We start from the raw sequence: 16,224 nt of genomic DNA on the forward strand, positions 1-16,224 counted from the left end.
AACGTAAGGCATGTTGGTTTCTTATTGTGACTGTCATACATTCCAGCTGCATGGTTGAATCTAAAACATCAAACACGCAGTGATAGAAAGACCAGTCTGGTGCGCATCAAAACAGCAATAATGAGCTGTTTTCTTCCAATCTAAGATAAGATTAGATTCACTGCATCTTATTTGCATCTACTAACTGAAAAAAAGAGTTAAAAAGAGCCAAAAAGAAGAGGGCAAATTCTCTTTTATTTCATTTTTTCCTTCTTTTGTCCATGCGCCTGAAAACCAGATGCACTGATGAGACAGTTTGGTGGGGCTTGACACTTTTCATTTATCGAGTGAAAGCTGCTAAAATGTTTTCACTGTTTGTCTCATTTATTTAATATTATCAAAAGCTCTGAAACATGGGATCTTACAGCTTGTCAATCGGGAAACAATGAATTTTATTTGCCAGCTTGACTACAATAAAAACCAAGAAACGCCCCCAAACCTGTCTGATCAGCAGCTCTGATTAGTGACCTGCACATATTTATGTAGAACTCATCAGATCGGAAAAGCATTGAAATGCAACCATCATTTCATACACATATAACCATAAACCCATAAAATGTCCAGTATATCTGTAACACATACATGTATGATGAGCGCATAACCGACCAAACCACCTTTAAAAACACAAACTTGTTCTCGTCGTCTTTTTTCCCTTAATTGTAAACAGTATTTTTAAATTCCTTAAAAACCCAGCACTACTACTCGCTTAATAAATTAGAAAGTAAAATACAATTATTCACCAGAAATGGTTAAAATTAAATTTTCCTTTCAAAAAAAAATTAAAAAATAAAATAAAATGCGAATACAAAGATGACAATACTAATTCTTTGATTTCATTGGTTTAATTAGGCATCCTCTGTATATTTAAGTGTTTCGTTACATGGTTAAATTAAATTAAAACACACCCTCACGCAAACACCACACACGTTTTATTTATTCTTTGCTTTTAGGTTGCATTGCTTGTAAAAGTCCGTTTGTGGTTTGGCAGCTGGAGAAGCCACTCAGGACAGAGGACGACTGAATAGTTCCACGTTGTGTTGTTCTTTTGTTATTTTTTAACAGATGCTTATTCTCAAACACAGAACACTGAAAAGTCCTGTGCTGCGTCCAGTGAAAAACATCTGGAATTTAGAAATAAAAAGACCTGGGCAGCTGCATCATGAAGACTACCATCAGCACCGAGGAGAGCTGCACAGATCGGAAATGTCAGAGACACGACTCGTTCTCCGGATTTTCAATGATAGTAAAATGTATCTAAACGTCTTATTATACGCACCATTTTATTCCTACATCTTATTTAACTGTTGTGTTTTTTTTTCTTTTTTAAAAAAGCAAACACCTGCTAGAGAGAACATTACAACTGGTCCTCAGCAGGTTCTTGCCTCAGAGCTAGAATTAACATCGGCCACCTTGAATGTGGACACGTAAATTGCACATGAAGAGCACGAGTGAAAAAATCCCTGTTTGTTGAGTCTGTGTGTCAAGTTGAAGGCATCGTGTTGTGTCCATCTCAGCAGAGCTGGAGGACGTCCTCTCCCACGCCGTCCCGGCCGCTTCTCTCACATGACGTCGGCGCGTTTGTCCCTGACTTTGCTCCTCTGCTTAGTTCTGGCTTTGAACGCGGCCGAGTTGAAAAGATGCTGTTGGAGAAAGAGGTAAGAGGATTTATGACCCCCAGGACGTAAAAGCAGCCAAAATGTGTGACGATTTCCCAAATAAATCAGACTCTGAGTCATTTTGATGAATGTTAGTATAAGAAAACAAACACAATGCCTTTTAGAAATTTGTTAGCTTTGGAGCTGGAAAAAAGCCTACACAATGTTTGTGCCTCTGGCTCCCCACGATTATTCATTTATTTTATTTATTTATTTTATTTTATTTTATATGATTCAGCTAAGATCTGCCAGGCCAAGCAAATCGTTTGGGTGGGCTTTATGTAGACCAGAAGAATCATCCATGTCATCTGAGCACCATGGAGTTAAAATAGTTTACAACTAAATGGTTGCAAGAGAAAGATGACTGAAGTCGACAATAGCCCTCGTTCTAAAAGATGAACAGTTGACAGAGATTGAGGTGTTAGTTGAGAATGCTATAATCTCTTAATGGCCACACTGGTGTGGGACATTTCTACTTGTGTCAGTCTGACTCGCCCTGTAAAAACCCAAACTTTAATCGCCACTGTGACTTTTTTGCTGGTCAGGTTAGTGTATTACCTCTAATAGTGGCCGGGGCCTTTATTTACTCAGCCGCCCAGAATACCTGGCCACTATTGGAGGCAGGCTTTTATTAGACGGAGGCCTTTATTTCTAATTCCCTTTGTTTCATACCGAGTCACCCCCAGCTATTAATTCAAAACCAGTCACTATTAGAGGAAATACGGTAATTTTTGTTTCCACTTCCTTGTTCCAAAATTTCATGTAATACAAGTCATACAAATGTTTGTATCCGTGAACCTCCTCAGTTAACCTCTACTCCATGTGTTCCATCTTTATTGATTCAAAACAATCAATTCAACAAAGGCAGAGATGGAGAAGTAATGGTATGTATTTAAAAATCCATCAAAGAAGTTTATGAAATGATATTGGATCTTTCAAGTAAAGATGGATATGAATTGGATTTTATTTATTTATTTTATTTTTTAGTAGAAAACTTGATATACTTTACCTTCTCAAAACGTGAGATCTTGTTGACTCTGACTGTAGCGTCCAGGATGAGAGGGGCACCGAGGCCGAAGATGTCTCTCAGTAGTGGGTTGAACTGTAAAAACAAATGTCATGCACAAACATTTACAACGTGAACTGTAGATGTCATGCTATGCATTGCTTCAAAATCTTTATTTTATTTAGCCTTTATTTAACCAGCAAAAGTCCCACTGAGATCCAAAACACAAATTAACTGGAAAACAATTCACACATATCATTTGATGATTTTGCTAAAAGAAGAAAACACGAGTTAAATCAGCCTCTCAGACCGTCAACATGGATTTAAAAACATCAAATGAGACCCACTCCTCAAGTTTTAGATCATTTTGCAACATATTTCAGGAGCTGAACCACTGAAAAACCATTTTAGCTTTTTCTGTTCTAAAATGACCCACTAGTTAAAGTCTACCAAAAAATATCATTCAGACGAAGCCTCCCGAGAACCTATAGCATTTCCACACATTTCACTGTTCATTTGGCATCAAGGCCAAGCAAACGCATTGGAATTAGCCCACACATATGCGGTGCATGTGTAGGTGTGCTCATTGTGTGGTGCCATCAACACAAGTGACATCTTTCCTCCACGGGGCCGGATGATGAAATGTGCAAAAGCAGTAATCGTAAAACAACATAACGATAAGGAGCTTAAAACCCTCATCAGTATCACCTGTAGATGGTGTCTGACTCCAGACTCGAGAATCTCCTTGAAGGCGTCGTAGATCCTCCTCTTCCCCCAGCTGTCGATGTAAACACTCTCCACTCCAAACCTGATCCTCTCCTCTGTGAAGTCCTCGTTCTGCGCGAGAGAGACAAATATCATTTATTCACATGTGAACAAAACGCATCACAAACCAGTTAAACCGGTGGAACTATAAACCGACGTACCTCTATGTAATGCAGCACCTCTCTGAAGATGGAGCGCTGTTTCCTCCTGTCGTTCTTGGCTCTGTGCTTGTTTCCGTCCGTGGCTAAACTCTTCAGGGATTCGCACAGACTTTCATTGTCCTCCACGTCAAACTCCTGTGGAACACGAACACGCTATTGACAAAGCTGCAGACACTGCACTTACTTAAAAGGTGCATGTATTCCTGTCAGGAAACTGCCTCTCTGGACATTACATGCTTTACATTTCATCAGTGACATCTATATTAATACTGTATATTAGATTTTCATTCCATCCCTTTTTGCACTATTCAACTCAGGGGGACTTTATGTAAACGGTCATGTGCCGTGTCATGATTTTCTTTTTAGTCTATTCTAGTTTTAAAATAGCATCAGTTTCCTCTGGTATAGTTGTTTAGAGTTTCATCCTACAGCAAGATAATGATCCTAAACTTTAGTCCAAGCTCTACCAGAACTACCTCAGGATAAAAACAACACGGAAAGCTTGAAAACATGGAGTGGACCATGGCCCAGTCTCTAGACTTTAACCCCACGGAGCTGCTTTGTGATGAACTGGACAGAAGAGTGAAAGCAAAGCTCCCTCCCAGAAATGTGTGTCACATTTCTGGGAACCACATACCAATAACGTGACACACATTTCTGGAAACTGCTGCAACAAAACTGTGAAGAACGCTCTGAAAAATATCTGATTTCCATATTAGAAAGAAAGAAAGAAAGAATGTCACAATCGTGTTCACATGTTAGATCAGCCAAAGATGGTAACTGTGACAAGTCCAAAGTTTAGAATATATTTAGGGTTATATATTGATTCCATGATTTTTTTTTAACTTCAGCTGTTTATTTGGTCTATGCTTTTATTTCAGAGTAAATGAGACATTAAACTGCATAAAAAAAGAAACAAGTGTTCTAAAACATTTGACCGGCAGTGTGTGTATGTGCATTTATGTACATTAAGTTGCTGCACTGTCTGTAGGTCTTTGAGGAATGTAATTTCAAACCTGTATATGTGTTGCAGATGTCAATAAAGTTGACTTTGGATAAGCAGCATTCGCGTTTTGTGTGTAAAAGTGTATTCACCTCTAGTCGTGCTAACTCCACCAGCAGAGCGATGGTCTCTCCCACTGCGATCCTGTAGTTGACATCGGCGCTCTCAAGACACGCCTGCAGTTTAGGGAGGTGACTGCAGGAAGGACGAGGACCAGAGACAGAATCACTGTTAGTTACACTCTCAGAAACATGTTCAGACCTGGTGGTAACGTGTGTCCGGAGACGGCTCTGATTACTACCCACAGAGGACACGATCTGAGATCTGATCACCATGACGACGATTAGAGGCGGTCTGGGCCGTTTGAGGACACATGCCTTTAGTAGTGTGAACACATAATGCCTCCTGGGTCGCATCGACTGATCACCCACTCAGCTGATGTCCTCTTTCATCGTTCAGAACAACAAAACACCCAACCGCTTTTATAAGTGATTATTAGCAGAGGGAGCCTTTTAAAATCACTTAGCAGCTGTTAAATAGCTAAATAATAAATACATCTAAACATGAACTGGCAAATTAAATTACAAAATAGAAGTTCATTTAAAACAAAAGCATATTGGTATGTGGGTAATTAATGATTTTATCATGATGATGTATCAGTCAAAGGTTTAGACACATTTTCTCCTTCAATGGCTTCTTTACTTTTATAATTTTCTTCATTGTACATTTATACTGAAGACATCACAACTATATAGAAACTAGGTAAACCCAGATCAAAGTTTTTTGGCATCAAAGTGAAGTCAAAGCAAGTAGAGCTCCCCCTGGTGACTGGCTGCAGTACAGCTCATAAGCTCCACCTCCTCGGTTCAGTAATTTTTTGTAGTAAATATAATGTTGATGTGTGTCCATATTTATATACAGTCTATGCATCCAGCTCATGTGGTTTAACCCGACGGACTGATGTGAAGGACACACTGGACCAAAGTTTCTGGATCCTAACCGTGTTAGTTTAGACCGGTCTTAAGTCGATTTCTGAGCTTGGAGTGCGTTTCACTCACAGGTCGAGCAGCACAGACAGTCTGGAAGCGGGACAGAGGGTGACCAGCAGCGACCAGGCCTGCAGGGCTGCAGTGTGGAGGCCTGGAGTTCCTGGTTTGGGTGTGGGCAGCGCTCCTTCACGGTTTGGATAGGAAGACATGAAGACGTTCTCCAAAAGGGCCAGCGACTTAACCAAGTCCTGAGAAGGTTCAGTGGTGATGTGAGGAGTTAAAAAAAAAAAAAAAAATCGAATAGTTTTTAGAGACACTGTATTTACAATTGTTAAGCACATAATGTAATAATGTAATACTCCACAACTAATACTACAGAAATGATCCTGTCTGGGTGATATCAGTTAATACGCTGATACATTATCTAGTATACTGTGAAGAACTGAGTAGTAAATTGTTCTCACCTCTCCCTCTTCAGCCGTCGAAACATAGCAGCACATCCCCAAAGCCCGAGCACACTGATGACACACAGATGAGAGGAAAAAGTCAATTTTTTTTTCTTTGTCTGACTGAAAGTAAAAAATAGAAATACTTGGAACTGTCTTTACATGAGATTTTTTTGTTTTGTTTTACTTGCAGGGTTCTATTTTTTGTATAATTTATGGTTTCAACTATTTCATCATGATTCTTTTTTTTTGACAAATGCTTCAAGTAAAAGACAAACTGTAGTCTAAAATAAACCTGAAACATTACATGTCCACATTAATGTAAGGGAAGGATTTCTGATCCTCAATGTTTGGATGAATCGGAGGTTTTTTTTGGATGAATCGTTGTTCCCCTGCAGCTGTTTCTGTCTCTGACTTCAGCCCACAAGACTCGTTTCTGATGCAGTCGTTTCGTTTCCATTTTCTGCTCTTTTCTGGGAGTTAAAGATAATCCCGAATCCGAACATCGGAGGGGGATTTCTGACACTACTCACACTCTGGCGAGCTGCCATGTTGGCGGTGCTGTCAGTCAGGATGTCGGTGAGGATGGGACGAAGCATCTTGAAGCCCTCCTCCGCCTCGTCTCCGCCCCCCAGCTGGATGCAGAGCAGGGAGAAGACTGTGGCTGCTGCCGCCTGCTCCTCTCCACCGCCTGGATGCAAGAAAAAGAAGAAAAAGAGATTGGTTATAATTTATAGTGGGCATGCACATGAGTTGAGAGTAATCTATGTGAATTTTAGGGACGTCTGGACAAAGTCTTTTGTATTTGTGGCCCTAAATAGAAACCAAAGTTGCACTTGCGCTGTTCAAAATATTCTACATTTCTGCATAAAATTTGTATTTGTTTATTCAGGAAAATGAGCCAATATTACACATCTGTGAGGTGCACAACTTACAGAACATGTTTTCCCAAACAATCTAACGAGAGCCACGTTTCGTTCAGTGTCACATTTGTCGCAATCTGATTTTCACTACACATGTTCGTGAGAGTGTATGATGACACGGACAAAGGAGCTTTCTGAGGAGCTCAGACAAAGAGTTGTTGTTGCTCATCAGGCTGGAAAAGGTTACAAAATCATCTCCGAACAGTTTGAAATGCACAAATCCCCACTCAGACAGACTGAGAAGAAACGGCGATTTGGATTTGAACTTCAGACGTCGTCTGTTCACGGGCTAAATCTTAAGAAACTGGGTCAAGCAGAAAGACAACGACCCCGATCTCACCGGCCGCTCTGTAAAAGAATGGTTCAATCAGAGGACGTCCAGCGTTTAATCCAGTAGAAATGTTGTGGAGGGACCTGAAGCGAAGAGTTCATGTGAGGAAACCTGCCAGCGTCTCAGGATTGAAGTGGTTCTGTAATGAGGCTAAAATCCCCCCCGGGGACGATTGACCAGCAGTTAGGATCATTTAGTTGCTGAACAAAGGTTCAGTTACTTTGGCAACTTGCATTTATGTGATATTTTAATTTATGATATACACATTTGTCATGTTACACAGAGAATCCTTTAAATGTCTGAAATGGGGCTATTTAAAGCTTTTAACAAATAATTAACAGACAAGATATTGGCCTGATATCCTGAACATACATCAACATATAAACAGACATAATAGACAAACAATAGAAAATCCCAGTATTGTGATTATATTTGATTCGTTGGTACAGTCACATTAACAGATCTAATGTGTGTTTTATGAAGTTGGAGATGGATTTCGATACATTTCATTTCTCATCAAACTAACTCCAGATCCCAGTGATTTTGTTTTTGTTCCTGGTGGTTTAAGTGTGAATAGGAAGGAAGACTGAGGAAGAATGAGATGAGATTTTAAATGAGTTGGAATTGTGTTATGATATTGCAGTAATGTAAGTGAGGCTCAAACAAGGTTTTATTATAGGGTGATTTAAGTCAACTGATGTTTTGAGTCATTTTTATGCAGAAATGCATAAAAAAACTATTTTAAGTCGCACTGTCTGATAAGATATTAAGCTTTGTGAGTTTTATAGTGTTTGTTACTGCGTATATGCTTACAATGACGTGAATTGATATGTGTTTGTTTATATGGACTAAAATAAAAAAGCTTGATCACGACATCTCTAGTGATTTTATACAAAATGTGCATCACACACACATAAACCTGTAGCGCATCACCTTTTTTAAGGCTCCTTTCCAAGCAGTCGCTGACAGTGAGGCGTCTCTCGGTCATGAAGTCGTACAGTAATCTGGAGGAGAAGGCCTGTCGCAGTGACTCCAGGGCTGCTAGACGAGTCTTCGCACTGAGACGAGACATAGAGGGGGAAATGTAACGGATATTCTTCTCTCTAATTAAAACAAAATAAAGTAAATAACTCACCTCTTGTCCATCAGGTTGTCTATGCACTGCTTGAGTTTGTCTTCTGTTTCCTCCTGGGCCGTCTGCTCATCCACCTGCTCGCCTCCTGTTTGGAAAACACACCATAGACATAATGCATATTAAATATGGTTCATTTCAGCCTTTTTGCAAAAAGAAACAACAACAGCTATTTAGGACAAAGTAAACTGAATGCTGTTTGTGAACATTTTGGAGCTCATGCACGGTCCTGGTCTCTTTTGAAAGCCAAGACTCTGAAGTTTCTATTACAAAAGTCAGAATCACTCTAAGTGGTATTGCTCTTGAGTAATCAAAGTTGGCACATAGTTTAAAAAAAAAAAAAAAAAAGAAGTTGACCCAGCAGCATATATGACCCAGCAGCATGTTAAAGGGTTGATAGTTTAATGCTTTAGTTGCCATTACTTCCCTGCATGTTACAGCTCAGCTGTTGAATCAATGAACCAAAACTAACTTCAGTCAATCGAGAAAATAATTGTCCTGATCCAAATTATATGAATATGCTCATTTAAAAAGGCGTGAATACTATCAAAGCTGTGTTTCCGTACGAACCTGTGCCCTCTTCCAGCACCGAGGTGCCCTCGCTGGCGCTGCTGTAGTGGCTGATAACATCAGACATCAGCTCGTCATCGCTGGCGGCCGACTCTCCCTTCAACCCGTTTTTAGCACCTGCAGAAAAAAAAGCAGAAACGCAGAAAGAGTGAGGCAACGGGAAGAAAAGAATAAGGAAGTAGAGTTTCATGTACGTGGGAAGAAAGGAGCAAGTGACGTGTGCGAGGTGTATTTACATGCTTCGTTTTGTTTGCTCTCGTGAAAAATTAAACGCTCAGGCCGTTGTGAGAATGAAAGCAAAAACTGGAACGAGCCAGCAGAAATAAAAAGCCCGAGTGGTGTTATCGTGGTGCCCGCCATAGTTATCTCCACCAATTTGCTGCGACTGAGAGAAACGATAACCTCGACACCAGTAGATATCAGGGCGAAGCCAGAGTGCGAATATCTTTGAAAGGTGGAGGAAATAACAGGAAACGCACAGGAAACATGTCATTTTTATCTGCATGTAAAAGGAAAAAAAATATTCTTTTTGTTAGACTTGTATCAGATTCTTTTATTAATTTCTATAAAATGATAAAGAAGTGAAAAACATAACCAGACTTTACAGGTTTTAATAAGGTTAACTGCTTCCTGTCCTCAGCTGCTTGTCTTTGTCAGTACCTGTAAAACAACAGAGTTCTTCTTTTCGACTGACGCACACAAACACACTCATACCCACACAGAAACGTACAGTAAACACCGATGTGTCATTTACAAACTGGAGCAAGGACATGACTCCGTCCATCCATTTTCACCCACTTATCCAACGTCAAGTCACGACTTAAGTTAACGGGTTAATGAAAAGTCCTTCAACCACTTATTATAAACGGAGTCACACTCGTAGTTTGGGAGATCAGGTTATCAAAGCAGCAGTAACGCCGTGGAAATTCAAGATTTACAGATCTGCAGATCTATATAGGCTGCACACATGGAAACGCTAGGGGCCGTTTAGGGATTTATCCTCTATGGGTTTGAAAAATTAGCTCCATCCATTTGGATGAAACAACGATGCAACAAAAAACTTTGGCATATTGTCCTGAACCCGTCTCCATGTGGACTGTGCCTGGATTAAAAAACTGAGGCCGCTCGCAGCGATGGTTGAGTCACCGCGTATTTGGACATTTTGCCTGTGGTAATTGTCGGTGGTCAGAGCTTTGGTGTCGTTCTAAACTCTCCAGTTCATTTACAAGTTATAAGCAGTTTGTCTCTCCCTCCACATACAGACACATAAAAACTAAATGACGTAGATGCAGTGTTCACCGTGCACTTTTATACAAATAACCTCACTAAATTGCAACCATTATCTTTTACTGTCACGGTCGCCCACACGCACCGAAGCTAATTTCCTCTGGGATAATAATCAGGACAAAACTACAGGAAACACCGGATGACGGAAGGATTTTCCATTAGGTAAAGCGCCATCATCTTTCAGGCTTTTTATTAGCAGCAGGTGCTGTTTCTACACGCGCCACGTGTGAATAAGGGTAAGAGCCAGGCAGGCAAAGCTAAGCTAACCCTCAGGTTCCTGCTGCCTCAGGACTTTCTACTGTTGCTAGGATTACTGAAGACCACAGCGGCCATTCACTTATTCATTCACCCCCTGCGCACCATCCAGAATAGTCAGACTATTTGTGTCCAGGTCAGCCAGGACAGCCCGAGGTGGCCCAGAGGCCACGCACGCGGCAGCGACGCAAAATGGAGAATCGAGTCGTGATTTACTTTGGGTTGCAGCTGGGTTCAGGTTAGCGTGATACCCGAGGCGGGAACTCAAAGGCAACCAGAGGAAAAACAAGGTCCGGGACCAAATACGAGCTCCGGATGTGTAAACTGAACCAAAGTTCAGTCGCATAGCTGGACCAAATCCAGTTCTGGAGTCATTGTTGTCCGATTTTCAATTTTCCATTCAACACTGTCGAAAGTGGAGCGTTCAGGTTTGGGTGTGTCAGGAAAAAACATAAATAACACCACATTCCTGCTGTAGGCAACCATGATATAAAGGCTCCTCTCTTTTCTTCTGAAAGCGTTGCTTGGACGCGTCTCTTCATCTCCTGATGAAGCCTCACACTGGCGTTCCTATAATTAGCTCCCTTTACACGTACATTAAATTACATCAGGCTGCCTGGTGTAAAACTGGATGTGCAAGTGCTGAGCTGGTAATACAGGTAATGCTTCTAATCTGACTTAGAACTCACATTTTGGGAAATGTCACCACACAGAAACAGACTTCCAGTTCCTTTAAATAACATACAACATGATGATAACTTGAGGTTCTTTAATATGACTCTAACGATACTGTAGGTAACACATAGATGTCGGCACCAACGGGCGCTCAAGTCTGCAGCTTTTTTTGCAGAGTGACGGTGCTGAATCGCCACTGAAGCCTGTAAGTGACAGAGATCACTGATTGGATGTTGAGCGAACCACAGAACAAGAAGAAACAAAAGATGAGAAATTGCAAATGACGATATCAAGGCGGCTCAGCGCGCTCTTGTCATTTTTGCAGCTTCACCTCATCAGAATAGAGAAATACGCGAAGCTCAGCTGCACAATTCAAGACAGACCGTTGGTAATTCAACCGTTCTTTCTCCTAGTTTTCTTTTTAATTGATAAATACAGACCGCTGCCACCTGCAGGAACAGAGAGATATTTCCTCTCGTGCATGCAAACGAACACCGTCGGCCGCAGTCTTTGCAAAGGGCTCAAGTTTCTAGAAGTTAAATGATGCCATTCATTCACCTGTGTGATAACCAAAAAAATAAAAATGGCATTTTTTTTTATATTGAGACTTCCTTGACAGGGCAACATGTGGACTCTCACAGTCACCACCTGCCTCTCGCAGTTGAGATAGCGTTATCCGTAACCCTTTATCAGTCAACCATTTCCCAGTTTTTATCCTTGAACTCCCCAACACTTTGCAGGTTACACCCCTGCAGTTGAGCACATATCTTCCCACGCAGGCCTGCCCACACATAGCTCTGCTATGTGCGCTGCGAGCCTCCTGCTTCGACTCACGTGTCGCCTCCACTTTTCTACTTTGTGCTTGCATAGCAATCACTCGCACGGCTCCGGCGCTCGGCCGGTCTCTAGGGGGAAGAGCCTCTGCTGACAGACAAATCCGAACTTTAGACCGAAGGGGCGGGAGCTGCTTCCAGCCGCCTGGCCGCCACATGGTGGGACGGGCTATAGATGAGCTCCAAGGCTGCGAGGACTAAATTAACCTGCGCTCTTGCCACGAGCATTTTACAGCTAGGAGACTCGTGCTACACGACTCAATCTCCCACCACTACAATATGTTCTTATTTTATCCTGATAGATATGATTAACATCTTTCCTAGACCAACTAAAAATAAGCAGTATAATGAACTCATATCTATCATAATGCAGTAGAAGAGACGTTTAAAGGTAGGATGTTTCTCTGGAGAAACAAAAAAGAAGCAGCAACTACAAATCGTAGGAGTAAAAACGTGATCCGAATATACAACTTCTCTGTCTAGTTTATCGTACACTTGGAGCCGCAAAAGCACTTACATTCAAGTCACACTTCCCTTATAAGTGTCGTGGATGAGCGTTAAAAATAAACACGTGGCAGCAGCACAGGCAGCGTGGAATAAGAAAGCCACAAACAGCAACATGCAGCCGGTGATTTTTAACTATGCCAAGAATGTCACACTGTCATAATGACATTGCACGCGCCCGACAAAGGGTCAGTGCAGGTAAGAAAAGGACGAGATTTCCACTCAGACTCAAGTCAAAGCAGGTGACAGTGGAGCAGGTCTGGATTTCAGCAGCTTCTTGTAAGCGGAACAGGTTCGGTGGATGCGGTGAATTGTTCTGTGAAGTTGGGCAAAACCCTGCGTCGAGGTGGAGCCATTAACTCGTGGCATTCGAGCGTTACACAAGTCAAGGCAGACAACAGAAACCGACAATAAAGCGAACTTGTTGCCACAGTGCTGCGAAACCAGACGGAGCGTGTGGTAAAGTCGGTCATATTAAAGTGTGCAGCCTGCGTGGGTAATGTAGGGGAGGGGGAGGGAGGGGTTCAGTGTAGCTAGGGAAAAAACAAGGCCAGTTTAGCATGTAAGCATGCACTGTTACGAGGGTGTAGGAGCTCCCAGGACAGGACGCTGGCTTCAAGGGTCGTGGGGTCAGAGGAGTTACCTTTCACCGACGCTTTAGCCGACAGCTGCAGCTGAAGAACCTCCTGACGGAGAGAGCCTGGAAGATGACGTATGGGTTGGAGGGGTGATATAAAGGGTGTATAGACGGAGGATTGGTGGATGAATGAATGAAAAGACATGTGATGTGAAGTAGTGGTCGTGATGGAAAGGAGAAAACACCAAAAGTGAGATGCATATTCTCATGAATTCCAAGGAAAAAAACTCTATTGCAAAACATAACACCTGCATATGTGCGGACCTTATGTGTATGTACAGACGCAACACGTGTGCTACCAAGGGACATCCCTGCATTAAACGTGAGGGGGCTGCAACCCCCTCCCGTGCACATGCGCGCTGTGCACCGCTACTGTACACTCACATAAGACTGTGTCCCTTAGACCTAAATTGACATCATATACAGCGTCAGCTCACATGTGCATGTGTAAAAGAACTGGAAGACCTTGTTGCGTGGCAGGTGATCGATTGCAACAGTTTCCACCTGCACAACATGTTTGAAGTCGCCGCTGCTATAAATAACACGATTAACCTGAAGCACGCCGGGGTCTCGCGTGCTCAAGGGACATAATACTTACATGGGAATATAAGCTATTTAAAGTACCGGTTCAGCGTGCACGATGATGATGATGATGTCAGGGACGCATGCGGACTGCACTGCTGAGCCGGAGCACTACTTTTAAGCCACGTGGATCATCATCAAGTCAAACTCCAATCATTTGAATATCAGGGAAGCAACAGGGTGGTTTGAGTTCACGCCATGTGGCAAAGCTAGACAGCTGCTGCTCAGCAGGAACAGTGTTATTCATCCTGCAATTAATACTTTCACAATGTCATATCCGTCATTACATTGGTGCTGGTTTATGGCCAGGAGATGGATGGCATCTATCACTACGGAACATGGTCCGATTATTTTTGCGCGTCTACTTCTGTACTTACGGTACAGGGTCACTGCGAATAAGTATCGAGCCAATATTTGAACAAACCTACGAAGACAGTTTTTTTAAAAAAAATTTTTATAACTATCTGAATATGGGGAATTGAACTGTCAGGACGCCTTTATGTTAGGTGATTTTGTCAGTGCTGTTCTTCAAAATTGTGCAGTAAATAAATACTGTACAGTAATAGCGATGTTGTGATGTTGTGAACAAGTAATCCCCTATGAAGGAAACGACACTTTTTAAAATCTGAACCAGATTAAATAATAAATAATAATGATAATAAATAATAGTTTGTATTTATATTTAGTTTTTTTTTTTTTTTTGCATTTTGGCCTTTCCCGGCACCTGTACCGTAAGTACAGAAATAGGCGCGCATGCAGAACCGACCCACGGCTCACTTGGCCACAGTGCGCCCTCACTACTTACCCGGCTTACTGGAGCCACGTTTCCCCTTTTTATTCCGTGGCATGTCGGGCAGTGGGCTGATCCACCAGTTCTCAAAAAAAAAGCTAGCCGAAAAACAAAAACAAAGCTAGCCGGGCTGAGCTAGCTGTTGTTAGGTCAGTTGTTGAGGAGGCAGCAAGCACACGGCGGTCTCTTAACCTCCGTGCTTTTTACCTATTCAGCTGGATTAAAAACTACAAAACGCCACCTTCCTTCACACTTATATCGTCACTTTTGGTTGTCGTTCGGCTAACGTCCGTTACCAGCACCAACCACCACGAGTCTCCGCTTCCTTTAAGTCCCGGGATAAAGAGTTGTCCAGAGGTGGAAGAAAGAAACGTCCTCTTCTAACGTACGGTTTTCGCAAAATATTATCTGTGGTTGTCCCCGGGCAGTCTATACCTAACACCAGGTTGAGATGGTAAATATTTTTCAAAGTGTTTGGGACGGAGTTTCGAGCACGATGTTGTCGCCAAGTCCACCATCTTCCCCTCTGTTGCTACTGAACAGACCTGGCAGCCCATCCGGCCCCGGGGTGTTGCCAGGTTGGTTCCTCCTCTAGCGGAGTCTGAACTTCAAACAACTCTGTGTGTGCATCAGTCTGACGTGAACGGAACAGGGTTAGAGTCAATGTGGAAAAAAAAAATAAATAAAAAATAAAATAATATTTATTTCGCATAATTTTGTCAGAATTCAGAATTAAAATAAAAACAAAACAATAGTCAGAAAAGTAAAAAAAAAAAAAATCTGAATTAAAGTTGGACTTCTGAAAAATATTGTAGTTTTAGTTTTAATTTAGAAACAGTAAATCAGAATGAAGAGAAAAACATGTCCGAAGTCTGACGAAAAACAAAAACCAATCAAACTTCTGAGAAAACAGTCAGAATCTTAATTCCATGGAAAAACGCCACAATATTCAGAAATCTGAAGAAAAAAACAAACCTCTGAAATTAAATTTATAATACTGATTTTTACCCTAACCCTAAGTCACATATTTCCGAGTAAAAGAGTAAAAGTCAGAAGTCTGATTAATTCTGAGGAATAAAATATTAAATTCAGCATTCCACAAAAATGTCATAACTGAGAAAAAAACGATAAGATATCAGGAGAAAGTTAGAATTACAAAATCTTAATTCTGAGAAAAAAAAAGTCAGTTTTAGTTTTAATTCATGGACAGAAATCAGAATGAAGATGAAAAGCATACCCAAAGTCTATCTAATCAAACTTTTGTGAAAACAGTCAGAAATTCTGAGAAAAGGTCAGACTTCAGAGGAAAAAGTCAGAAGTCTGAGGAAAAAGTAAGAATTCCTGAAGTGAGATTTAAATTCAGAATTCTAGAAAAATGTCAAAACTAGAAATTATAATTTCAAAATCTTAATTTTTCAAAAGTTTTTCTTTTCTTTTTTTTTTTTTTTTTAAAGTTCAAAGAACTCTGGAAAAAAAGTTTCTTTTGGTGGCCTTAATCCTGTTACGTAGGTGTGTAGTAAGAAAATACAATATCAGTTAAATTTTGTCTGAATTTTTTGATATTGTTCCATCCATCCATGTGATTTATAAATTGAATAAAAATTGAGACTGCATATTGGTTCTTATTTTTTCCACCTATGT

The 16,224-nt window shown here is 41.2% G+C and overlaps 1 protein-coding gene across 3 annotated transcripts; it reads right to left on the reverse strand.

Moving 5' to 3' along the window:
• Positions 1–214: 214 nt before the first annotated feature.
• Positions 215–15,163, reverse strand: ifrd2 (interferon-related developmental regulator 2). 3 transcript variants are annotated; one of them, XM_047597582.1, is made up of 13 exons: positions 14,599–15,163; positions 13,218–13,274; positions 9,021–9,137; positions 8,454–8,538; positions 8,252–8,376; positions 6,598–6,755; positions 6,083–6,136; positions 5,688–5,866; positions 4,722–4,824; positions 3,627–3,761; positions 3,409–3,537; positions 2,704–2,796; positions 215–1,679 (listed from the first exon to the last, which is right to left on the reverse strand). In XM_047597582.1, exons 1-13 carry the CDS (start codon positions 14,639–14,641, stop codon positions 1,599–1,601), a joined length of 1,359 nt encoding a protein of 452 aa, XP_047453538.1. In that variant the 5' UTR covers positions 14,642–15,163; the 3' UTR covers positions 215–1,598. The 3 variants fall into 3 exon arrangements, with proteins under 3 accessions (XP_047453538.1, XP_047453539.1, XP_047453537.1); XM_047597583.1 differs by lacking the exon at positions 13,218–13,274 and having other exon boundaries at positions 14,599–15,162; XM_047597581.1 differs by lacking the exons at positions 13,218–13,274; positions 14,599–15,163 and adding an exon at positions 9,257–9,522.
• Positions 15,164–16,224: the final 1,061 nt, after the last annotated feature.

This window comes from Mugil cephalus, chromosome 1, assembly GCF_022458985.1.
Source record: "Mugil cephalus isolate CIBA_MC_2020 chromosome 1, CIBA_Mcephalus_1.1, whole genome shotgun sequence".
NCBI classification, from domain to species: domain Eukaryota; kingdom Metazoa; phylum Chordata; class Actinopteri; order Mugiliformes; family Mugilidae; genus Mugil; species Mugil cephalus.

What these genes read in the sequence shown, in the direction of transcription:
- ifrd2 (XM_047597581.1), bottom strand. Translation starts at nt 9,380, where the DNA reads ATGGCGGGCACCACGATAACACCACTCGGGCTTTTTATTTCTGCTGGC. An exon ending in ACATGGCAGCTCGCCAGAGT is followed by an intron (nt 6,137 to 6,597) that starts GTGAGTAGTGTC and finishes GTGTGTCATCAG; the next exon opens with TGTGCTCGGGCTTTGGGGAT. An exon ending in CGACGGCTGAAGAGGGAGAG is followed by an intron (nt 5,867 to 6,082) that starts GTGAGAACAATT and finishes GAACCTTCTCAG; the next exon opens with GACTTGGTTAAGTCGCTGGC.